The 27,325-nt window shown below is 44.6% G+C and overlaps 1 protein-coding gene across 1 annotated transcript in view; it reads left to right on the plus strand.

The window, feature by feature from the left end:
- cep112 (centrosomal protein 112) overlaps window positions 1-27,325 on the plus strand; it is a 420,760-nt gene that overhangs the window by 316,747 nt on the left and 76,688 nt on the right. Inside the window, exon 20 of the mRNA XM_085964113.1 lies at window positions 23,551-23,613. Within this exon, the coding sequence (XP_085820239.1) occupies window positions 23,551-23,613 (63 nt within the window). The remainder of the gene's footprint in view (window positions 1-23,550; window positions 23,614-27,325) is intronic.

Genomic DNA, 27,325 nt, shown 5'->3' on the forward strand with positions numbered 1-27,325 from the left:
TCATCTCAGTCCTAAATGGCCGACCCCTTATTCTGAGACCCCTGGTTCTAGACTCCCCAGCCAGAGGAACATTCTCCCTGCATCTACCCTGTCAAGCCCTGTAAGAATTTTGTATGTTTCAATGAGATCACCTCTCATTCTTCTAAACTCGAGAGAACATAGGCCTAGTCTACTCAAACTCTCCTCATAGAACAATCCCCCCATCGCAGGAACCAGTCTGGTGAACCTTTGTTGCACTCCCTCTATGGCAAGTATATCCTTCCTTAGGTAAAGAGACCAAAACTGTACACAGTACTCCAGGTGTGGTCTCATCAGGGCTCTATATAATTGCAGTAAGCTGTCTTTACTCTTATACTCAAATCCTCTTGTAATAGAGGCCAACATACCATTTGCTTTCCTAATTGCTTGCTGTACCTGCATGTTAACTTTCAGTGATTCATGTACAAGGACACCCAGGTCCCTCTGAACACCAACATTTTCCAATCTCTCACCATTTAAAAAATACTCTGCTTTTCTATTTTACCTACCAAAGTGGATAACTTCACATTTCTCCACATTATATTCAATTTGCCATGTTCTTTCCCACTCACTTAGCCTGTCTATATCCCCTTGAAGCTTCCTTGCATCCTCCTCACAACTTACATTCCCACCTAGCTTTGTATCATCAATTCAATTTTTATTTGTCATATATGCAGCAAACGTGTGTACTGCACAATGAAATGTTGATTTTTACGAGTCCTCCCAACATTGTAATAAATATGGCATAGCACTGATAAAAATACTAATAGAAATACAGTAATAATAAATAAAAACAACAATAATAAATAATAAATTATTTGTTCATGAGTCTTATGGCCTGGGGGTAGAAGCTGTTTCGAAACCTGCTGGTATGAGACCGTATGCTTCGATATCTCTTACTGGACGGGAGCAGGGCGAAGAGGTTGTGGCTGGGGTGGCTCACGTCTTTGATGATTCTCAGGGCCTTCCCCCGGCACCTCTCTGGGTAGATATCCTGCACAGCAGGTAGTTTAATTCCTATAGTATGTTGTGCAGCTTTCACCACCATCTGTAGAGCCTTGCGGCCTATGGCGGTGCAGTTGCCATACCAGGTAGTGATGCAGCCGGACAGGATACTCTCGATGGTGCACCGGTAGAAGTTGGTGAGAATCTGGGGGGCCATTCCAAATTTCTTCAGTCTCCTGAGGAAAAACAGGCGTTGGCATGCCTTCTTGGTTACGACGTCGATGTGATGGGACCACATTAAGTCCTCCGTAATGAATACATCCAGGAATTTGAAGCTGCTGACCCTCTTCACCTCAGCCCCTTCGATGTAGATTGGGGTGTGTCCCTCCCCCTGCCGCTTCCTGTAGTCCACGATCATCTCCTTTGTTTTGCTGATGTTGAGGGAGAGGTTGTTGTACTTGCATCTTGTATCCCTGTACTTGTATCCCTGCCAGTTTTTAATTTTTTTCACCTATCTTTAGGTCTCCTTGGGTCATGCACCATTTTGAGGCCAGTAGGGTAGCAAACTTGGATATATTACATTTGGTCCCCTCATCCAAATCATTGATATAGGTTGTAAATAGCTGAGGCCCAAGCACTGATCCTTGTGGTACCCCACTAGTTACAGCCTGCCAACCCGAAAATGACCCATTTATTCCTACTCTCTGTTTTCTGTCCGTTAACCAATCTTCAATCCATGCTAGTATATTACCCCCAATCTCATTCTTATTCACAACCGAGCAACATGAATAGGCTCCTGCTCATTATTAAGCTGCATAAGGGATTCAATGTATTTGTATTGTGAATGCCATTAAGGTTAAATGGAAGGACATTCATGAAATTCTAAACACATTTTTTAAATAAAACCAATTAACAGTAGGCCCTTGAATCAGTAAACAACCTGTAATGTTGGCTTTTCTGATGAAATACCTCTAATACAATGGGTGTATTTCATAGTCAGATAATACTGCAAAAGAAATTGCTGCAAAAACAGACCAGTTAACAACTGTGTTGTTTGTCACTGTTGAATCCATGAAAAAGTTTATTAGTAGATTTTGGGTGCCTTCCAGTAGTACCATGAAACCATATTTTGAAGATGGTAGCGTTTGCAGAACAGACCAAAAACTTGAAAATAATTTTGTTTCTGTATCCCTGCCAGCTTTTAATTTTTTTCACCTATCTTTAGGTCTCCTTGGGTCATGTATCATTTTGAGGCCAGTAGGGTAGCAACTTCCTCCAGTAATTCAGACAGTGTAGCTCTTAAGACTACCAAGTGTACGAGCGTGGCCTGAGGCAACACACACTCCAATATTTCCTTCTCTCCTGTATTGGGGTATTGGGGGAGCATTTGGTCTAAATTTGGCACTTTGTCTGATCGCACATCAAAGACAGGACTCACTGTACTGGTACAGTTCTATATCAGACTACACACTGCCATTTCACGTGCCACCACACCACAACCATCAAGCTCAAGGCATAGTTTATTCTCAGGATCTGTGGTTCCTAATTTTGTAATGTTTCAGTGGGGACTAAATCCTATAAATACATGACTAGCAGTGAAAAGTACTAGAAGTGCCACTGAGGTCCATGGTCACATTTCTGTATCAAATTCAAAAGTCTAGCAAGATCTGAAGCAGCATGGTAGAGCTGCATGGCTCCAAGTCAGCACCTGTAATCCATCACAGTGAGTTAATGATCTCAAAAAATACCGTGAAGGCCCAGGACGGAGGGATACCAAGTGAAGGGCCCGGGACGGAGGGGTACCATGTGAAGGGCCCGGGACGGAGGGACACCACGTGAAGGGCCCAGGACGGAGGGATACCACGTGAAGGGCCCAGGACGGAGGGATACCACGGGAAGGGCCCAGGACGGAGGGATACCACGTGAAGGGCCCAGGACGGAGGGATACCACGTGAAGGGCCCAGGACGGAGGGATACCAAGTGAAGGGCCCAGGACGGAGGGATAACAAGTGAAGGGCCCGAGACGGAGGGATACCACATGAAGGGCCCAGGACGGAGGGATACCAAGTGAAGGGCCCGGGACGGAGGGATACCACGTGAAGGGCCCAGGACGGAGGGATACCATGTGAAGGGCCCGAGACGGAGGGATACCAAGTGAAGGGACCGGGATGGAGGGATAACCAGTGAAGGGCCCGGGACGGAGGGATACCACGTGAAGGGCCTGGGACGGAGGGATACCAAGTGAAGGGACCGGGATGGAGGGATACCAAGTGAAGGGACCAGGACGAGGGATAACAAGTGAATGTAGGGACGGAGGGATAACAAGTGAACATAGGGACAACAATTTCTAAAAGCTTTCCCCAAATAATCCTAACTTCAAAAAGAAATCCATCTTTCTAATGACTGAGATAGTAAGATATTGCCTTTGTTCACTTTGGGAGCTGTCGGTCAAGTATATGGTCTTGACTGAGACCGCAGGTTCCAGTCGAGCAACACTTTGTGGTATTAATCACAACGTTGTGGTTGATTGACACATCCGAAGATGAACAAATATCTACTTTACCACAGCTGAATAATTCACGTCGCAAACACTGAATCAAGTGCGTGTGAAATTTCTGATATATAAATGTTACATCTGCACACACTGCCTGCCAACTTTTGCCATTATAAATTCCTATGTCCACATTTATAATGGAAACAGCCTATGTAAACATGTCACTGCTTAATTGCACCCTACCCCCAGTGGAGATGCTTTGGTGCCACAATTGGTGGGAGACTTTAACTACAGAGTGACAAGTTTACATAATGTGGCTATGGGAATTTATAGTGGAAATATAACATTAAGGACAGAGGCCTAGAAATTCGGTGGGCTTTGCGCCCAGTTAAGGCCCAAAGAGGGCCTCTGCGCCATTGGAGGAGTTTGCGCTGAAATTGAGCCCTGCGCAAATGGCGGCGGTAGCCGGTAGCGCTGCGCTGGCACCGATGACGTCATCGGTGTGCGCAGTGCCCCGGTTCCGCCCCGATGCCAGCCCGACCCCCATATTTAGTTGCGGCCGCCTCCTCCGTGGCGGCCGCTACTAACATCGGGAGACCAGGGCCTTCCTGCAGCCTTAGTGGGGCGCATAAAGGTGGAGGTGCGGCCGGCTGCTTTTTCGGCGGCCGCCTGGCCGCACCTCCCTCCCCGGCCTCCTCCACCATCCCCCCCCCCCCCCGCGGCATTGCCGGCTGCTTTCCGCGAGCCCGGCACTTCTCCGTGGTGCCGGGCTCATTTGCCGGCACAATCCAGCGGCGATCTCCCCCTTGCTGGCACCTCCTCCTTAAGAGAAGGAGGAGGCCTGCAGTACAGCAGCCTGCCGCACCGCATCGGGTGGCGCAGCGGCTCCTGGAGCGCTGAAATTCACTTTCAGCGCCCCAAGCGGGGGCGGGCACACCCTGGAACAGCGCCCGGTTCCGCCTTGGGGCGCTAAAAGTGAATATGGGACGGGCGCAACTGGCTCCGCGGCTAGCGCAAAATTTTCGGCGCAACCGAGCTGGCGGGGCTATACCCAATTTCTAGGCCAGAATGTATGACTCTAAAATGGCGACTAAATGACATCTGCATGCCCTGGTGCATTCACTCCCCACTCTGTAACTCTTTACCTGAAGCTTTAACTTGTGGTAGAAATTGGTATGCATTGCACCCGTTTTTTGGGTGTAATCGGGCACAAAGCATACTAATTTATCAATGGCCGACCTGCGCCCAATCTGTGCAGGTGGTGGTTCCACTGCTAAATGCGTGGGGTGCATTTTTTAGGCATCTCGGGCAAATGCCTAAAACAGGCGCTAGGCTCCTCATTAACATACTCAAGGGGCCTCTTGAGGATCCCTTGGAAAAATTAGTTCACGATCTGCCCCGTTCAGGATTCTTCAGCAGCTCCCGCAGTCACCAACTAAATGTAAGTATGGAAAATCTATTTTTTGTTTATAAACCTTTCCTATGGAGCCAGAAGGAGCAGGGTTGACTCCACTATAGGCAGCCATGCCTTCAGCTGCCTAGGTTTCATTCTGTGGTTCCCTCACTAAGCCTTTTTATTTCTGCACCTCCCTCTCCTCATTTAAGACCCTTTCTGACCAAGCTTTTTATCACCCCTCTTATTCTGTTCTTCTTTGACCATATTAATTTCTCTTCACACCTCTGTGAAGAGCCTAGGAATGATTTTCTACATTAAAGGTGCTATATAAATATAAGTTGTTATCTGAGATAGATAGATTTTTGGACTCTAGGGGAATCAAGGGATACGGAGATCGGGCGGGAAAGTGGAGTTGAGGTCGATGATCAGCCATGATCTTATTGAATGGCAGAGCAGGCTCGAGGGGCTGTATGGCCTACTCCTGCTCTTATTTCTTATGTTCTATACCTCAACAACAACAACTTGCATTTATAATGATTGGATATAACCATCTGAACTCATGATTGAATAAAGCCATCGTCCGCGCCTCAACATTGTGTATAGCCATTGTGTCTGAGACTCAAAACTAGGTATATCCATAATTTGACTCGGCCTCAAGAATGGGTTTAACCATCGTTTGAACCTCACGACTGGCTATATCAATTGTCTGAACCTCACGTCTGGGTTTAACCATCGTCTGAACCTTACGACTGGGTATAACCATCGTCAGAGCCTCAAGAATGGGTATAACCATCGTCTGAAACTCACGACTGGATATAACCATCGTCTGAACCTTACGACTGGATATAACCATCGTCTGAAACTCACGACTGGATATAACCATCGTCTGAAACTCACGACTGGATATAACCATCGTCTGAACCTTACGACTGGATATAACCATCGTCTGAACTTTACGACTGGGTATAACCATCGTCTGAACCTCACGACTGGATATAACCATCGTCTGAACCTTACGACTGGATATAACCATCGTCTGAACCCCACAACTGGGTATAACCATCGTCTGAACCTTACGACTGGGTATAACCATCGTCTGAACCTCACGACTGGATATAACCATCGTCTGAACCTTACGACTGGATATAACCATCGTCTGAACCTTACGACTGGGTATAACCATCGTCTGAACCTCACGACTGGACATAACCATCGTCTAAACTTTACGACTGGATATAACCATCGTCTAAACCTTACGACTGGGTATAACCATCGTCTGAACCTCACTATTGGGTATAACCATCGTCTGAACCTCACTATTGGGTATAACCATCGTCTGAACCTCACGACTGGGTTTAACCATCATCTGAACCTCACGACTGGGTTTAACCATCGTCTGAACCTCACGACTGGGTATAACCATCGTCTGAACCTCACGACTGGCTATATCCATCGTCTGAACCTCATGACTGGCTATATCCATCGTCTGAACCCCAAGATTAGAATTCAAATTTAAATTTCCTACATGGAATGTGTCCACAATTTTAACAGGACATCAACCTGTTCAACTCTATTAAACTATCATACAGATACATTAAACATTTATACACTAATATTGCAAACAGTAATTTCTGGGCTTTCATTTCACTTTTGTGTTTTAAGGTTTGATTTTGTTTCATCGACAGCTCATCAGCCTGCTGATTGCACAGGGACAGCTACCAAAAGCTGTTACTGCTTCATGGTATGGAGCAAAAGATATTGGGCCGGATTTTCCAACCCCTACGGGTGCGTACGAGGTGTGTACGTACCCGTAGGGACCTCGCAAGTGCTGGTTTCAGGAATGCAAAGCGCAGGAACTAAAACCCGGCACTTGCAATCTGTGAAGAATCCTCTTGACAGATCATCCGCCTGCCCGGGAGAAGGGCCTCTGCGGGTGGAGAGTCGCGCTTTTTGCAGAACTTACACCCGCAGAAAGACCATACAATTTTTACGCCTGGTAAGGCCTGCTTTTACCAGCTTAAGTGTGTTGAAAAATAGAAAAATTAAATTTGATAACTCATTTATAAATTAAAAATACTGTTCAAAAAGGTAAGTTTATTTTTAGCCCCGTAAAAACATTAAATTTTTTTTCCAAAAAATGTAATTACTTTTTTTAATGAAATGGAATTTTAATTAATTTTAATTATGTAAAAAAAATTATTTAATGTTTTAGTGTTTTTTTAAATGTGGTCCCCATTCATACTTTTGACAGATCTGTGCGTAGGGACCTGTCAAAAGTATGAAGGGGGATTCCCTTCTTTGATTGGTTCGCCTGGCCCACGTGATCCATCGGGTGCTTGCGAACCGCATGCGCCACTGGGATCACGTGGGCCTCTGCCCGCGCAGACCCGGAGAGGCCCAAGATCGCAAGTCTCAGGACCAACGGAACCAGCAGGTAGGTTCGTAGATGTTTTTCCGATCAGAGGCATCTGCACGCAGGAAGCCTCCAATCGGAAATTCAGGGCCATTAAGATTATCCTATGATGCATACAAAGTATTTAGTGTACTTTATATTAACGATAAAACATATAGCTGCATAAGGGCTTCATTCACCACCTGTGAAATGTTTGCCATTATAGTATTTTTGTTGTACAGGCACCTATTTTAAGGATCCTACTAAATACCTACAGATGTGAAGGCTCAGACAATATTCCTGTTGCTTGCTTCCTTTGACAGTGTAATTTTTTTTTTACTTACTGGCAAAAGGATTTGACATACAGAATGTATGCCCTTTACAGGTCAATTCACATCATAACTGAGCCCAGAGGAAGTAACATTGGTCTTAGGAAAATAGTTCAGGAAGTGGATAAGTGTTCAAGCCGTCCCAGTGTTTTTACAAGGTGAACCTGCTATCCAGTAGCAGTTCTTTCTAACCATTATACCTAATAGTATGGGAACAAGAAATAGTGATTCAACACGACCACCTCACCATCATTTAGCCAGATCCCTCTCGTCTTGTTGAATTATTTGCTTAATCAAATTAATTTTGATATTCTGTTGCAAAACCAATCCATGTCAGTTATCTCAGGCTGTCTGTTAGCTTGTATTTCGTATTATGTACAAATTTAAAACCCACTTTACTGTTCCTTGTGTGCAGTATTCAACTGCACTTTGATGACCTACTTAGATCTAAAGACAACCGTCTGAAATCTTTAGATTTAGAAACCTAGATTTTCTGCTCACCCGTTACTCTGACAGAAGTGTCCTTCATTTTTTACTCTTCTCCTCCCTTCCCCCTGCTGCCACGTTGCCCATAGCAACACTGGAATGCTTGCGTGCTTTTTGCACCCAGCACTGCTAAGGCACAAGTGAGGGAAATTGCATCGTACGATCTATTCCCATGTAGTGATAATATGCCTGATGGCACTGCCATTGGAAAATGCTGCAAGTGGCGAGGGCGAACAGGGAGTCAGCAGAGCAGCTCCCAACAAATTTCCTGCTGCATTCCATCCAAATTACACCAGGGAGTTAGCATAACTCGAGCACAAAATCTAGGCCAGGAAATCTATTTTTGAAATGAAATAGAGACCAGAAATGTGGAGTAAATAGATGCTTTTCTGGAGTTTATCATTCCCAAGTCTTCTGTAATTCTGCTTGCAATTTTCTTTTCCCCGGAGTACTGCACTGTCGGAGGTGCCGTCTTTCGGATGAGAAGTTAAACCGAGCCTCGTCTGCTCTCTCAGGTGGACGTAAAAGATCCTATGGCACTATTTCAAAGAAGAGCAGGGGAGTTCTCCCCGGTGTCCTAGTCAATATTTATCCCTCAATCAACATAACAAAACAGATTATCTGGTCATTATCACTTTGCTGTTTGTGGGATCTTGCTGAGCGCAATTTGGCTGCGTGTTTCCTACATTACAGCAGTCACTACACTTCAAAAAGTACTTTATTGGTTGTTATGCGCTTTGGGACGTCCGGTGGTCGTGCAAGGCGTTAGTCTTTTATTTCTTTATCAATCTAGTTGACATTTAGAAAACTGGAACCTGTATCTATTTATTATTATTTTAAAAATCTTGTGTATGTATGTTGCTGTCCACCTTTGTTGTCAGAATGTTTGGGAATGCTTCAATATAAACATTTACAATTGATGCTGCCTCTGTAAATGTTTATAATGGAAATTTTCCTATGTAAACAGTTGCTTGTCACAGTGTTATTGCAGGCTCTAGCCACTAATTGACACTGAGCTGCGAGTCTCTCAACTCTACCCACCATTTTATTTTTCATTTGACGCAATGCTAAGTTTGAATTTATTTTACTTCAACCTATTTCCTTTACTTTTAATTTTCTTTTTCAACCCTCTTGCCGCCCCCCTGCCCGCCAACCCCCCCCCCCCCCAGCTTTTTGCTGAAGGTCAGCCCACCTCCAGTGTCCCACTAGGCTACCCACTCTAGCCCTTCTTTGCTGCCTTTCTTTTCTCCCTCACCAGCTCTAAGCTCCTGTGCCCTGCTGAGCTTCCTCTCTTCACTATGTGGGCCTGTCTCAGCCTCTAACACGTGCCAGCTCCCCCTTGTTTCTCCACCTTTTCTTCTCCCCTCTGCCTGAGGCTGCACTTGAGAAGCTAGTTCCTAGTCTTCACATGGGAAACCCCCATTGCTTAACACCCAGTTTCCAGTTTGAAATACTTCAAAAGCTGGTTCCCAATTTGAACCAGGAACATGCTTTGAATTACAAGATAGAAATTTCCTACGGTGTTTACCCATGACTTTAAGGAAGTTACTGTTATTTAAACTGGAAAAGTATTAAATAAAAGGGCTGCCTTCAAATCTGGAGCTTTCAGGGGAATTTAACATTCCTGCTTCCTCCTCACACACCAAGCATTTCCTGCCTCTCATCCTTCATCTACCTTCCACTCCGCACCCATTCCCTCTTCCTTATGCTGCCTCCCACCCTTAGTGCCGACTTGTTCCTGCCCCTTGCCTTTTCATTCCTCCTTCTACTACATCTCACTCCAAACACCTGCTCCTCGCTGTTTACCTCGACCTCCTTCTGCCTCAAGTGCCCGTTCCTTCTGCCCACTGTCCTTTAGAATGGTTACAGCATGGAAGAAGGCCATTCGGCCCGTCGAGCCCATGACGACTCTCAGCTAGTCCCATTCCCCCGCCCTTTTCCCGTAGCCCTGCAAAATTTTTTCTTTCAGATACTTATCCAACTCCCTTTTGAAAGATAAGATTGAGTCTGCCTCCACCACCCTTTCAGGCAGTGCATTCCAGATCTTAACCATCGCTGCGTAAAAAAGTTTTTTCTTACGTCGTCTGGTTCTTCTGCCAATCACCTTAAATCTGTGTCCTTTGGTTCTCGACCCTTCTGCCAATGGGACCAGTTTCTCTCTATCTACTCTGTCCAGACCCCTCATGATTTTCAACACCTCTCAAATCTCTTCTCAATCTTCTCTGCTCCAAGGAGAACAACCCCAGCTTCTCCAGTCTATCGGCATAACTGAAGTCCCTCAATCCTGGAATCATTCTCATAAAACTTTTCTGTACCTTCTCTAAGGCCTTCACATCCTTCCTAACCAGTGTTTTATACAGGTTCATCATCATTTCCACACTTTTGTACTCTATACCTCTATTTATGAAGCCCAGGATCCCGTAAGCCTTTTTAACTGCTTTCTCAACCTGCCCTGCCACCTTCAACGATTTGTGCACACATACACCCAGGTCTCTCTGTTCATGCACCCCCTTTAGGATTGTACCATTTAGTTTATATGTCCTCTCCTCATTCTTTCTACCAAAATGTATCACATCACACTTTTCTGTTATATTTTATCTGCCACGTGTCCGCCTATTTCACCAGCCTGTCTATGTCTTCCTGAAGTCTATCACTCTCCTCCTCACTGTTCACTATACTTCCAAGTTTTGTGTCATGTGCAAATTTTTAAATTGTGCCCTGTACACCCACGTCCAAGTCATATATATAAAAGCAGTGGTCCTAGAACCGACCCCTGGGGAACACCAATGTATACGTTCCTCCAGTCCAAAAAACAACCGTTCACCACTACTCTCTGTTTCCTGTCACTTAGCCAATTCCATATCCATGCTGCCACTGTCCCTTTTATCCCCTGGGCTTCAACTTTGTAGGCGAGCCTATTATGAGGCACTTTGTCGAACGCCTTTTGGAAATCCATGTACACCACGTCAACCGCATTGCCCTCATCAACCCTCTCTGTTACCTCATCAAAAAACTCAATCAAGTTGGTTAAACACGGTTTGCCTTTAACAAATCTGTGCTGGCTTTCCTTAGTTAATCCACACTTGTCCAAGTGACTGTTAATTTTGTCCCTGATTATTGTTTCTAAAAGCTTCCCCACTACCGAGGTTAAACTGACTGGCCTGTAGTTGCTGGGTTTATCTTTACACCCCTTTTTGAACAAGGGTGTAACATTTGCAATTCTCCAGTCCTCTGGCACCACCCCTGTACCTATGGAGGATTGGAATATTATGGCCAGTACCTCCGCGATTTCCGCCCTCAATGCCCTCAGCATCCTAGGATGCATCTCATCCGTTCCTGGTGATTTATCTGCTTTAAGTACAGCCAGCCTTTCTAATACCTCTTTATCAATTTACATACTATCAAATGTCTCCACTACCTCCTCCTCCACTATGTGTATGGCAGCATCCTCTTCCTTGGTGAAGACTGATGCAAGGTACTCATTTAGTACCTCAGCCATGCCCTCTGCCTCCATGCATTGGTTTCCTTTTTGGTCCCTAATCGGCCCCACCCCTCCTCAATACCCTCTTACTATTTATATGCCTGTAGAAGACTTTTGGATTACTTTTTATGTTGGCTGCCATTCTATTCTCATACCCTGTCTTTGCCCCTCTTATTTCCTTTTTCACTTCTCCTCTGACCTTTCTATATATAGCCTGATTCTCAGATGTATTTGCAACCTGACATCTGTCACGAGGGAACTCTGACTTTAGTTGCCCTACCTTTCCCCCTCGTGGGAATGTACCTCGACTGTATCCAAACTATTTCCTCTTTAAAGGCAGCCCATTGTTCCACTACAGTTTTGCCTGCCAATCTTTGATTCCAATTTACCTGGGCCAGATCCATTCTCATCCCACTGAAATTGGCCTCCCCGCCCCCCCACCCCCCCCCCCCCCCCAGTTAAACATTCTTACTCTAAATTGCTCCCTGTCCTTTTCCATAGCTAATCTAAACCTTGTGATACTGTGATCACTGTTTCCTAAATGTTCACCTACTGACACTTGCTCCACTTGACCTACCTCATTCCCCAGAACCCGATCCAGCAATACCTCCTCCCTTGTCGGGCCAGAAACATACTGATCAAGAAAGTTCTCCTGAACACACTTCAGAAATTCTTCCCCTTCTCTGCCCTTTACACTATTACAATCCCAGTCTATATTAGGATAGTTGAAGTCTCCCATTATCACTACTCTATAGTTCTTGCACCTCTCTGTAATTTCTCTGCAAATTTGCTCCTCTATATCTTTCCCACTGTTTGGTGGTCTATAGAATACACCTAGTAGTGTATTGGCACCTCTATTATTTCTTAACTCTAGCCATAGGCATTCTGTCCTTGACCCCTCCAGGACATCCTCCCTCTCCAGCACTGTAACATTCTCCTTAACCAATACTGCCACACCACCTCCTATCTTTCCTTCCCTATCTTTCGTGAACACCTTATAACCAGGAATATTTAATACCTAATCCTGCCCATTTTTGAGCCAGGCCTCAGTTATTGCCACATCATATTTCCATGTGGTTATCTGTGCCTGCAGCTCACTTACCTTGTTTACTATGCTTATTACGTTCACATACATACACTGTAAACCCATCTTAGACCATCCTGGACCCCACCTAATACCTTACTATTTCTTTCTTTAGTGCTCTCTGCCTCTCCCAATCTTTAGAACACTTTATTTCAACAACAACTTGTATTTATATAGCGTCTTTAACATAGGAAAATGTCCCAAAGCACTTTACAATAGCGTAATCAGACAAAGATTGACACCGAACCAAAGTAGATATTAGGATGGGTGACTAAAAGCTTGGTCAAAGAGGATGGTTTTAAGGAGGGCCTTAAAGGAGGTGGAGAGGTTTAGAGAGGGAAATCCAGAACTTAGGGCCTAGACAGCTGAAGGCTGGTCACTGGTGGGTCAAAGGGACTGGGGGTGCGCAAGAGACAAGAGTTGGATCTTCCTCTCTTCCTCTTACCCCTTTATCATATCCTTCCCAACTGATGGCCTGTACGACCTGTAGCCTACATCCCCGATCCCACCTGCTAGTTGTGACCTGCAGCCCAAAAGGTGCCAACAATCTGCTGGCCTACAGCACTGCCTGGATTCCTTCTCCTTGCCCTTTTCCTCTCTTTCTTGAAACCTCCTGCCCTGAATGCCCGTTCATTTCTGCCCCTCACCCTTTCCTCCTCGCTCCTCCTCTCACTCCTGGCTGGACCCCTCCCTCAGCGGCAGCTCCCATTCACCACCAGAAAATGCAGTCTGTGAGCCAGAACACTCCCACCTCTGTGATCTGCAACTCAAAATCTATCCATGATCGGCCGGTCTGCACCACTGGCTTCCCTGCCCATTGTCCGTTGGCCACTGCCACAAAATACTGACACACGTGCCATACTAGCAGAGGAATGAGAAAGAAAAGCAGAGAATAGTAAATAAAGGGAAAGAAGGAATAGAGAGACAACCAGAAAAGGAGTGAAAGAGAGAGAGAACCAGGAGAAATACTCAGAAAAGGAGTGAAACATAGAAGCTGCAATGCAGAGACAGATAAAACGGAGAACATACCCCCAATTTACAGGAGGTCTACTAGTATTCCATAGATATTTACATCCATACAGCTGCCCTGCGGAAAGGTGTAGTGTGGGCAGGGCAGCTGCACGAAGTCCACCCACAGGGGTTCGTGTGAAGGCCCAGGGACCTAGTTGTAAATACATGATACATATTTAAGATGCAAACACACCTAAATCTTTCCGTGTTTGAACACGCCTATGACTTGAAGGTAAGAACAATCTCATCAGATGATTAGCATATCAGAAGCCCTGGTGTTTGAGTTAATTTTTAAATCCCTTGTCAACTACTCAACAATATTACTTGGGCTGCTCTTTTTCACTCCCTTGGCACTCATCTGACTTCCCATTCAGGGTGACGTGATTATCACCTGTCAGTTTGTTTGAAAATTTGATGAGGTACAACCCTTTTTCCCCTTTAATATTTTGGTTAAAAAAGGTAACACAGTTAGTTTTCTATGGCATTCTGGTGAAGCAGGGTTAGAAGGCAGAACAAAAAAGATTTGCATTTATATAGCGTCTTTCACGACCTCACGGTGTCCCAAAGTGCTTTACAGCCAATTAAGTGCTTTTGTAGTGTAGTCACTGTTGTAATGTAGGAAACGTCCTTATTTGTATATTTCCATTATAAACCCCTATTTCCACTGGTGGAAGGGTCTAATTACAGTGTAACAAGCATGCAAAGGCAGTTTTTATTGTAATTGTGGACATAGGAATTTATAATGGAAAAAGTTGACAGGAAGTGCAAGCGGTTTAACACATTACAGCCTTTTTCAGATTCTGTGCAAATTCTCCAACAGATAGCTTGTACACAAACGGTGAGAAATAGATTTATATTAAAATGTTTGCTGGCCTTTCCCCAATAGCTCAATGGGATAATGAACCTGTGGTGCAAACACTGAACCATACAGAGCAGGAAGGTCCCAGGTGCTTAATTAACTGCTCTCAGCCAAGGTGGTGACGGCTTTACTGTTCGTTGGCAGGGAGGGGGAAAGTTAGCTCAGGTTCCCCACTCCTGATCACTACTGGATAGTCCATGTGTGTGCGAGGACACGATCCAATTTAGCTGTGATGCTTTCCGTATTTTTGTTTATATTCTTTCATGGGATGTGGGCGTTGCTGTCAAGGCCAGCATTTCGTGCCCATCCTTAATTGTCCTTGAGAAGGTGGTGGTGAGCTGCCTTCTTGAACCGTTGAAGTCTATGAGATGAAGGTACTCCCACAGTGCTGTTAGGAAGGGAGTTCCAAGATTTTGAAAAGCTTTTCCACAATTACTGTCTAGGCTCATATATGAAGAATTGGGCACGATATCAGAGGAGTGCTAGTGGAATTGTCCCCCAACACAAGCCAGCAAATTCAGCAGATGAGAAAAGGAGAGAAAACTGGGAAAAAAAATCACAAAAAGGTTATTTGTGAAGACTATTGAAATCGGTGAGAGAATGAGTAAAACTCAAATAGCACCTCTTCAAGATAATATAATGAAAGCTGACCACCATCTCCAACTACTATCCTCTTACCCACATCCTATCCCAAAAATGAAAATGCATGAATGGCTCTTTAATTATACTTCACTTTATACAGTGACCGAAGAAGCCTTGATGTGTGAAATAAGTGGATTTTCTTTGCTTCCCTTTTTATTTCATTGTGCTCTGTTTCTGCCCTTCTTCATTTCCTTTTAAAGGATGAATCCAGGACAGCCTCTGTAAGGCAAATATCAACTTCAAAGGAGAGCAATCCTCCAGGGAGGTGCTCTCAATCTGAAATGGTTCCCCCACCCCCTCCCTGCGGAGCCTGTTGTAAATATCTGGTGCCCTGTTTGGGCCGTTAAAAAACAACTTACCAAAGATCCTGGTTGGAAAGGGCCTGCTCGAGTGACAAACTGGCTAGGTCGTCTTTGATCAGCTATTACTAAGTTAAGCAAAGATTGGCATCCTTCCTGGTCCCGCATGTTAGTCCGAGCACAAAAATACATTTACAGAGTTCAGGAATGAAAATGTTAAGTGTTCCTGTGAACAATACTTCAAAGATACTTTAAAAGGGATAAGCGTAGTCCCTAAAGCTCAGTTCATTAGCCAACTGCAGTAAAAGGTCAAGGAGAGGTTGCTATCAAATCAGAATTTATTAATTGATGTTTGTTCTTCTGGCTGATTAGCATTCCCTGATTATACTCAGGAACCAGTCCACTCCTGTCACTCATAACACCAGTTATACTTCATTGACTGTGAAGTGCTTTGGAACATCCTGAGGTTGTGAAGGGCGCTATAGAAATGCAAGTCTGTCTTTCTTACTGTCTCATGCACTCATCAGTTGCTGGAATGCTGAACATCACCGAGCATGTGCAGCACTCATGCATGTGTAATAAAATAGCCAGCTCTAAAAAGCGAGCTGAGCTTAGTGTTGTGTGCCTGAAGTAGTGTAGACGACTTGGCTGAATAGAGATGGGCTGAGTCTTGAAATTTCCCTCCTTCCCTTTCCCCTTCCCCATTTCTTTCTGTGTGCTGGCGTGTTGTGCTGGCAGTTAGTGTATTGTATTAGTGCTCAGTACCTGTCCAAGGTAACTGATGCATAACCTCTGGCATTACAACACATGGCGTTGTATCTTGCTGGTCAAAGTTGGAGCCAAACAACATTGTCATGCAATGCCTGCCCATACTAATAATAATGAAGCTGTCATTGTCAGGCTCGTTATACCATTTAATTGCAAGTCCTTCACAAAATGACAATTCCAAAATTGCACAGATGATCGTGGAAAGTGTGGAGAGATGTACTTTGGATGAAGACAGGATCAAGCTCACCTGTGATGCCCTCCATAGTTAGATATCCCATCAGCCTTTTTAATTTTCCCCTTCCCATTGCAGCATCTACCTGTTTTTAAATGAGTCCAGTTGCCTGGCCTCAAACACCCTTCCTAGAAACCCATTTTAGCTGCTTATCATCATCTGTCTTAAACTTGGCCTTCACAACCCTAAACCTATGCCTGCTTGTCCTGCTGCCTTGATCTATGCGAAAGTATTGTTTTGGGTTTACTTTCTCTGTCTTATTAAACACCCTGTATACCTCTATAAGATACCCTCTGAGATGCATATTGTTGTGGCTAAAGAGCCTTAGCTTATCTAGTCGTTCCCAATACCTCACATCAGGGATCAGCCTTGTTTCTCTCCTCTGTACTGTCTCTAGAGCCTGGAAGGCTCCCCTATATTGCTGCAGCTTGAACTGTACACTACTTCAATTGCAACCTTGCCAAAGCACTGCCCAACTTCAGTTTGGCTCATGAGGATGTGAATACATAGCCACTTAGGCAAGCTAGTAAGCTAGCAGGGAACATAAAAACTGACTGTAAAAGCTTTTATAGATATGTGAAGAGAAAAAGATTGGTGAAGTCAAGCATAGGTCCCTTGCAGTCAGAATCAGGGGAATTTATAATGGGAAACAGAGAAATGGCAGACCAACTAAATTCATACTTTGGTTCTGTCTTCACAAAGGAGGACACAAATAATCTCCCAGAGATGCCGGGGAACATAGGGTCTGATGAAAGGGTGGAACTGAAAGAAATCAGTATTTGTAGGGAAATGGTGTTAGGAAAATTGATGGGACTGAAGGCCGATAAATCCCCAGGGCCTGATAATCTACATCCCAGGGTACTTAAGGAAGTGGCCCTAGAAATAGTAGATGCATTGCTGGTCATCTTCCAGAACTCGATAGACTCTGGAACAGTACCCATGGATTGGAGGGTAGCTAATGTTACCCCACTATTCAAAAAAGGTGGTAGAGAAAAAGCGGGGAATTATAGACCGGTAAGCCTGACATCGGCAGTGGGGAAAATGCTAGTGTCTATTATAAAAGATGTAATAGCAGAGCACTTGGAAAGCAGTGACAGGATTGGACAAAGTCAACATGGATTTACAAAAGGTAAATCATGCTTGACTAATCTACTGGAATTTTTTGAGGATGTAACTGGTAAAATAGATAAGGGAGAACCAGTGGATGTGGTGTATTTGGACTTTCAGAAGGCTTTCGATAAGGTCCCACATAAGAGATTAGCGTGCAAAATTAAGGCACATGGGATTGGGGGCAAGGTATTGATTTGGATAGAGAACTGGTTGGCGGACAGAAAGCAAAGAGTTGGAATAAACGGGTCGTTTTCCGAGTGGCAGGCAGTGACTAGTGGGGTACCGCAAGGATCGGTCCTAGGACCCCAGCTGTTCACAATATATATTAATGATCTGGACGAGGGAATTGGATGTAATATCTCCAAATTTGCAGACGACACAAAGCTGGGTGGGAGGGTAGGCTGTGAGGAGGATGTCGTGAAACTCCAGTACGATTTGGACAGGTTGGGTGATTGGGCAGAAACATGGCAAATGCACTATAATGTGGATAAATGTGAGGTTATCCACTTTGGTGGCAAAAACAGGAAGGCAGATTATTTGAATGGCAATAGTTTGGGAGAAGGGGAAGTGCAAAGAGACCTGGGTGTTCTTGTGCACCAGTCGCTGAAGGTAAGCATGCAGGTGCAACAGGCGGTTAAGAAGGCAAATGGTATGTTGGCCTTCGTAGCAAGAGGGTTCGAGTACAGGAACAAGGATGTCTTGCTACAGTTGTACAGGGCCTTGGTGAGACCGCACCTTGAGTATTGTGTGCAGTTTTGGTCGCCTTACCTGAGGAAGGACATTCTTGCCATGGAGGGAGTGCAGCGAAGATTCACCAGGCTGATACCTGGGATGGCAGGAATGACGTATGAGGAGAGATTGTGTCGATTGGGCTTATACTCACTGGAGTTTAGAAGATTGAGAGGGGATCTCATCGAAACCTATAAAATTCTGTCAGGCCTGGACAGACTAGATGCAGGAAGGATGTTTCTGATGGCCTGGGAGTCCAGAACCAGGGGTCATAGTCTAAGGATAAGGGGTAAGCCATTTAGGACTGAAATGAGGAGGAATTTCTTCACCCAGAGAGTGGTGAACCTGTGGAATTCTCTGCCACAGAGGGCAGTGGAGGCCAATTCATTAAATATATTCAAGAAAGAGTTGGATATATTTCTTAAGGCTAAAGGGATCAAGGGATATGGGGAGAAGGCAGGGACAGGGTACTGAATTTGGATGATCAGCCATGATCTCATCGAGTGGCGGAGCAGGCTCGAAGGGCTGAATGGCCTACTCCTACTCCTGCTCCTATCTTCTATGTTTCTATGTACTGGATGGCTGCCAGCTCTTGTGCAACCAATGACCAATGTGAGTCACTGCCTTCAGTTGGGGAAGAGGTTAAAAATGGTTCTCTAACTGGCTCACGAGATATAGAGTGCACACAAGTGGGCTGACAAGTGGCAGGTAGCATTTGTGCCACATAAATGCCATGTAATGACCATCTCAAACAAGAGAAAGCCCAGCCATCTCGCCATGACCTTCAGTGGCTATACCATTGCCAAGTCCCCCACCATCAACATCCTAGGGGTCACCATTAACCAGAAGCTGAACTGGACCAGTCATATCAACACCAAGGTTACAAGAACAGGACAGAGGCTGGGTATTCTACAATGAGTGGTTCATCTCCTGATCCCTCAAAGCCTCTTCACCATCTATAAGGCACAAGTCAGGAGTGTGATGAAATAATCGCTACTCGCCTGGATAGGTGCAGCCACACAACACTCGAGAAGCTCAACACCATTCAGGACAGAGCAGTTTGCTTGATCGGTCCCCCTGACACTGGACTCAATATCCATCCTCTCTACTACTGGCGCACTATGGCTGCAGTACATACGATCTACAGGATGCACTGCAGCAACTTGCAACGGTTAACTCAACAGCTCTTCCCTCACCTGCAACCTCTGCCACCAAGAAGGACAAGATCTGCAGTGTTATGGAAGCACCATCACCTCCAGGTTCGCCTCCAAGTCATACACCATCCTGACTTGAACGTACATTGCCATGACTTAGTCTTCACTGGGTCAGAATTCCCTACTTAACACCAATGTGGGAGCACCATCAGCACAAGGACTGCAGCGGTTCAAGTAGAAGGCCCACCACCACCACCTCAGGGCAACTAGGGATGGTCAATAAATGTTGCCTTGCCCGTGTCACCCAAGAACAATTTTTTTTCAAACATTTTTGTCATTTCATTAACTGAATTGGATGTTACAGTAAAGAAAAAGGCCATTCGGCCCAACTGTTCCATGCCGGTGTTTCTGCTCCCCACGAGCCTCCTCCCACCCCTCTTCAACTAATCCTTTCAGCATATCCTTCTGTTCCATTCTCACTCATGTGTTTACCTAGCTTCCTCTTAAATGCATCTATGCTATTTGCCTCAACTACTCCTGTGGTAGCAAGTTCCACATTTTAACCACTCTCTGGGAAATAAATTTCTCCTGAATTCCCCATTGAATTTATTAGTGACTATCTTATATTTATGGCCCCTAGTTTTGGTCTCTCCCCACAAGTTCTACACAAACAAGTTCCCACCCCAAGAACCGACCCTAATGCCACCCTTTCCAGCACATTGCTGGTTGGGAAATGTGGGCACTGAAAGATCCTTGCACTCTGCTGGTGCAGGCTAAATCCTGCTCAGTAACTGGACACTTTCTCTTCATCCCTAGTGAAACCGCCTAGGATGAAATTATAGTCATCAAAATGGTGCGAGCAGTATACTTTGTGCAATAGCTTAATCAGCTGCACATAATACCAGAGCAGGCCCTCTCTAAATTGCATGTCTCTAGTGGGAGTTCCTTTCCAATCACTACTTGGTAAAAGGTGCAGAATCAATCTTCAAACAATTTGGCACATATTAAATGGCTGACAGTTGGGCAGTTGAGCAATGCACATGTCTCGGTCAAAACTCACTTAAACCTTCTTGCCAATTTTTCTTCTTACCCCCACCCCCAACCCCTCCCCCTAGAAGGCATTGGTTCCTTGCTGGGGGATCCTCTGATACCTCACCCAGGTGGACGTTATTCATGAGTGAGCCTGGATAGTTAATGTTGACGGGCTATTTGACAGTGGGGAGCAGAGCCCAATCCAGTCCTCGCCCAACATCCACAAGCGTAGAGGGTCAAACATGGGGGTGTCAGTTGCTCATTCAATAAACTCACTGAATCATTCAAAGGGTTTCACTGAAACTCTCAACTCCGTTACTCTTCACCACCATGACTCCCAAGAATAGCATCTGTTTATTGTACGTACATAAGTTCACCTTCTGTTTCAGTTCTTGGCTCAATATTCTCATTGACTGCCTCGAGTTTCCACCCCTACCCCTCTTCTCCTTTTAATTAAACCAATTCATGCAGGTGCCTAGATTGTGGTCCAGTGACAGGCAACGAGTGGCGAATGGACAGCACGGTAATGCAGGACTTTCTGTGGCCGTAAACAAAAACTGAACCCAATAGTTGGAATTGTTTTTCACTTTCTTTCTATTTCATTGTACATGACAAAAATAAAATCCATGTGCCTAAGTTTGTGTGCATGCTTAAAAAGGACACCAGCATGTGTTGTGAAATCTGAAATATCTTCAGAAATCTGGAATGGCAAGGACTGGCTTTGATCTCTCTTGTCAAACGAATGGTGCAGGTGACGGAAATACATCCCATTTAAATTCTGTAAAAGCAACTTTCCTGTGCAACCAGTATGATTGCTACAGATTCAAGTTACATCTGATCATACCTCGTCACATTGCAATGGCACATTTGCGAGAAGAGAGTCGGTGCATTGAAATTGTAAACTTTGCCTCCAAGTTTGTCATTACTTGCGGAGCGGCTACTTCTGTCTCATGTAAAGAGTGATTGAGGTGGAATGTGCTGCACAGTGGTGGAGCATGGCTTTGTGTGGAAGTTAGATGATTCCCCACAGCGAACAAGACAGTCAGAGGCTGAGTTATTGTGAGCCGCGCTCATCCTCCTCCACCTGAAGCTAAAGAGCCCTGGAAACAGGTTCCCTGCCTATTGCGAATGGTATGTGCTGAGGGAGACCTGAATAAAGGAAGAGAAAAATATAAACTATCCCTTCCGCCCTAAAAAGTACTTAAAGTACATGTCACAGGGTTTCCATTGATTGAGCATGCATTACTTATTCCATCAGGTTTAGTTGGTCTTAGCATTGCCTTGATATGCTCTAGATGGCAGCTGAAGGTCTCTGGCAAATGCATTTGTAACTGTTGCTAAATTTAAGGTAACGTATTTGTAGCCAGTGCAAAATGTACGTCAGCTTGATTCAAACCAATGCCAGGATTGTGATGCCGTACAGGTAGATTCATTTGAAGCTTTATTTTCATTGTCACATTTCTCCTCTTTTCAAACTCTGTTGTTTCAAAATACCGACATCTGCCGCGCAGTATTCAATTTTTGAAGAGAACTTTTCAGAGTTTTTTTGGGTACGGTTGTCTCTTCGTCCAACAGTTCATTGAGTGGTTTTGACACTGATGACAGCCATTGCATTCTTGCAATATTTGCGCATATATTCCAACAGGCCTTTTTATTGTCTCCTGAAGGAAATCCTTCTATTCCTTTACATATAATTCACTGTGCTTGCTGATTTGCACCCCAGCTGTATGATCTTACTTAAACTGGCCTACACTGATCACAGAGCCTTAATCAGAGTAGAGCATGTAGAACCTGGTATTAAATATTCAGGCTGTGTTTGTGGTTAAAAAGAAATAATGCCAGTTCCTCTGCCCCATTTTGTTCTCTGCTCTTACTCCATTCCCCGGCCAAACATTAAAAAGGTGACCTACCCTCAACATTTCTGGAACGCTCTGCCTGAGAGGGTGATGGAAGCAGATTCAATAGTCATTTTCTAAAGGGAATTGGATATATACTTGAAGGGGAAAAATTTGCAGGGCTACGGAGAAAGAGCAGGGGGGAGTGGGACTAATTGGATAGCTCTTCCAAAGAGCTGGCACAGGCACGATGGGCTGAATGGCCTCCTGTGCTGTATGATTCTATCTTTACCCTGTTGCGCAGTGAGGGAGAGGTGAAAAATGGAGACAAAGCGCTCTCCTCACAGAGCAGGAAGATTAGGCAGCCGACCACATAAAGCCATTCCCAAGCACTGAGCAACAGGAGCCTGATCAGCTCACCCTCTCAGTTGAGTAATGGTGAGAGGTGTTCAAGGAGAAGGGAGAAAATGATTTATTATGGAAGGAAATATTATTTGAAAATATTGCAATTTCAGTTTAAATAATGAAGTCCATAATTATAATTATATATCATATGTTTTGCATAACTTTTTTTTCAAAATGCATTAAATTGTCAGTTCTTCTGTGTTTAAACTATAATAATGTTAGCAGTAATCATATTTAATGGCCTTACTGCATAAAGGTGGAGTACAGTTTTGCTAATGGCCACATTTACATTAAGTGCGCAAGCCCTTTGAAGTTCCAAGAGCAGGCTGTATCTCTGCTGTACGTTAGAGAATGTTGTTGCTTCTTCCCTAGGGCGGAATCGGCTTTGCAGCTTCTTTCGCATTTTTTTCCCTTTCTCAGTTCCCTCCCCCCTCTCCACCTCTCACCGCTCCCAGACTCTTCTTAAAACATCATCTGGCACTCTAAAGCATACGTGTCATATTGTACCTTCACAGTCTTCATCAGAGCATGTGTTTCTGTTTTTACTAAGGTGAAGTCATTCTGATAAACTTTATGCTGTCATTTTTCATCCAGAAAGCCCTTTATGTTTTCTAATAATTGGCAGCAGAGGTAGATTTTTCCTTTCAAGTGATGACTAGTTGGCTGAAGATCAAAGCAAGGCCCTGTGCTTTTGGTTGCCACGAAGGGGCGTTGGAACTGGCATAAAGCCCAGATCCTAAGTGACAGGCATACCGATTAGGTGCCAAGCGCCTAGGTCAACAGCGAGTGTCTGTGCACGTTCTTCCTCTTTGCCTATCTCATGTTACATTTCTCCTTTTGTTTTTACAGACCAGCAGCAGGTTGAAGCAGATTGAGAAAGAATACAGCCAGAGGCTTTTAAAATCGTCACAGGTACGGCCCAGAGATTCAGAAACTGCAGCAACCATGTCAAGTTTGTGAAGTGTCAGTAAACCCATTTTACCAAATCATCTTTCCTTAAGAAACACTTTCCCACTTTCAAAATGTCTGCAGTTGCACGTTACAGCCCATCAGTACTAAAAAGAATGTTTTGAAGCTCTGATCCTCTGCCACCCAAATGAAAATAATTGGGAATTCTTAATTTTTTTGCATCTGTAAGTATTGTGTTTTAAACCCAAGAAGGCACAGTTGTCTGTTAGCAGCTGAGAGAAAGCTGTTTTGAAAACCCTGCACAATCAAAGTACACAAAGCATTCTCCTTTGCATAGCTCATTGTTGTCATACAGTAGATGTAATCAGTGGCGATGACAGTAACATATAAACCAGCTGCCATCTGCCTTTATAGGTCCACCTCCAAAACAAAAAGCAGCTGTTTTAATTAAAATTTTACAGAAACTGTGCATGGTACTTCCCATCCATCCCAGAAAAAGGACTGCAGCGGTTTAATAAGATTTGGTGAGAGCTGATTTCTGACAGTTTGAGTTGAAGAAAAAAAGGATCTTGTATTTTAAATGGCCAGAATGTCTGACAAAACAGTGGAAAGAGGGAATACCGTAAGGATTTTTATAATTACAAAACAGTGTCCTAATGAGATTAAGTGGGTGTCGGGGCTTTGTTCATTAAATTCTTTGCATATTGCAACATTCCCTTTACTTAAACAACCTTAACCCTTTTCATTCCAGAACAGTACTTTTCATTTAAATTTTTATGCTGCCAGTGTTTTTTTTTCTGAATGTACTCCTTGATTTTCTCCTCCCCAGAGTTACTCCCCACTGAATCCACTTCATTCTCCTTGATGTGGAAGATGGGATGGTGCACGCCATAGACATTTCTGTTGACACTTGAAAGGAGATGTGCTTTGATGCTGCAAAAATAGGTCCTTCAACCCACCCTCCCTCTCTCGGACAGATTTCTTTCCCTCCAACAAACTCACTTCTTAGAGTGGCTTTCCATTGAGACTGGGATGTGATCTTCAGGCCTGTAGTTTATAGCGATAGCTACAGTACCACCTAGATTCCTATATTACACCAATTGATTTAAAATAAGAAATATTACACTGAAAAATTCATACAGTGAACCACGTGGCAATCTAACAACAACAACAACTTGCATTTATATAGCGCCATTAACGTAGTAAAACATTAGTAAACTACTTATATCTTCAACTACACCCATTTTAAAAAGGTAACACAGGCTGTGGGTAATGCTGGTGACTTGTCGGGGCTCAAAAGAAAAGGGTAAATACTAGTGAATAGAAGCAAAGAAATTACAATACTTAAAGGAAATAAAGAAATCATTATAAAGGAAAGCAACAATCTACCCTTGTAATTAAAGGGTAAAAATGTAGGCTCTCGCTAAAGAAGCATACAAATAGGATGAAGTGCCTAATTTATTTTTTAAATGCATTACTCCTACTCATCTGGGCTAAATAGTATGCCTGTGTATCCACAAATGTGATATAATTATGACTAAGAACATTGATGCAATAGCAATAATGGGCCATTAGCAGCTTTCATGTGGTTCTCCCACTGACAAAATTAGTCTAATCTAGTGCTCAGCACCCTCTTAAACATTCACTCCCAACACCCACACGAGAAACATTGCACTTAGGATTTTTTTGTTCACTTTGCCCAAGTAATAGCATTCGTTCCTGGTAAAGTGCGGTCACAATAAACTGCAGCCTCCCTCATTTGACTGACAAGTTCACTGACAGTGTGATTTTTAGAGTGATTGTGCTGAGTAGGCTGCTGTAATAATACAGTGGATCTGTTCCTGTAATTTTTATTAATCATGTTAGCTCCCATCTCCTCCATCCAAAACGAAGCATATGAATTGATAACAGGGCTTTACTCTGCTGTGTTGTGGCTTCAAGATGACTGGCTTCCCAGTAAAATTTCTTCAAAATCCATCAGTCATCTTTTTTTTTCTCAGGGATTGATTGCTACAGCAATCTTGTGGAGATTTTGATTGCCTCACACATTGGGGCATCAACTCTCCCTGATTGTCCTGGAATCTCCAGGAATTAAGAAATGTCTCGGGAATGCTGTATATCATAGGGATATAAAATCAGAGATGCAGGACGAAAAGACTGTTTGATTGATAGTCAAGAATCATCCAATCGGGTGACAAAGAGACTCTTCTCTATCCAATCGGCATGGGAAGGCGGTGTGTCAGGCGGGAAGGTGAAGGAGGGCAGGGCAGTTGGAGGCATGAGGTCATGTGAGGAAACCACCCAGAATACATGCAACCAAAGTTGGCAACCCTACCTGCACATTCAGAAGACACTGCAAGCATTTCCATCAACTGGATGACGAGAATATGATGGCCTCCATGGATATGTTGACTTAGGGGATGAAATTCCCAGGGGTTCCGCCGGTCTCCAGCGGGAAGCTGACAGACTGCTGCCCCCCGCCCCCCCCCTCCCCCCGCCCCCAAGGAAAACAGCAGAGATCCAGTTGTGGTTGGGTGTCTGCCAATTCCGGGAGTTTACTCCTTACCTTGGAAAAGGCACAGCTATCGTCCACCCTTTACAAGGCAAAGGACGGTCAGGAGGTGGAGTCAGGGGCAGGAACTCCCTAAGTTCAGTACTCCTGTATCTACAAGGGGACCCAGCTTAACGGAGGCCGGTGTACCGAGTGAATGTAGGCATGCCAGTTTCCACAAGCCCCCTGATCCATGATGATGAGCTGTCCTCCCACTGACTCCGCAAACACCCAACAGGATCAAAGTTGGCAGATACTCTCGGGCATGATCGTGGCGTATCCATTGGGATCGCACCTCCAGGAATTTCAGGCTTTTGTGGTTTTTTAAAAAAAAGATAGGTAACAATTGACAATGAAAGGTTTGATTGAACATAAAGTGAATGGGCCAGCAGGTAGTAGTTTTTCCTGAGTGGCATCAAGAGGCAGAGATGGTTCCAATCCGACATCGTAACCGTGGGTACAGGCTGTAGGAGGGAAATATTTTTATGGTTTCTTTCCGTCCTTTATGTCCCTCTGTCACACACTCTATTCACCGACTGAATGAGTCGGCAGATAATCTGCTCCTCAGCCTATTCCAGGGCCAATTCACAAGGTGCTAAGACGATCTGGAGGTCGGCCGTGCCGCCTGATATTGTAACGGCCCTGAGCCGGCAGACTGCCCCGGGGCTCTCGGCTTCCAGCTAGCCCAATACAAGTGAGGCCCGGTCCGCAAAATGGACCATGTCACCCGGTGGGACTTCTGAGCCGGCACATTCCAACGTGAACCAGCCTGGTTTCTGCTCAGGGGTGGGGGGGGGTGGAAATCCACCTTTATATATTAAATATATTTATGAGGTCTTTGTTACCTCGAGACTCGACTATTCCAACGTTCTCCTGGCCAGCCTCCCACCTTGCACCCTCCGTGAACTTGAACTCGTCCAAAACTCTGCTGCCCGTTACCCATTACCCCTGTGCTCTTTGATCTACATTGGCTCCCAGTCCGGCAATGCCTTCATTTTAAAATTCTCATCCTTGTTTTCAAATTTCTCCATGGCCTCGCCCCTCCCTATCTTTGTAACCTCCTCCAGCCCCACAACCCTCCAACATCTCTGTGCTCCTCCAATCCTGGCCTCTTGCACATCCCCAATTTTCATCACTCCACCATTGGCGGCCGTACCTTCAGCT

The sequence above is a fragment of the Somniosus microcephalus genome, chromosome 21 (assembly GCF_052327205.1).
Source record: "Somniosus microcephalus isolate GS21.2 chromosome 21, FLI_Smic_1.0, whole genome shotgun sequence".
NCBI classification, from domain to species: Eukaryota; Metazoa; Chordata; class Chondrichthyes; order Squaliformes; family Somniosidae; genus Somniosus; species Somniosus microcephalus.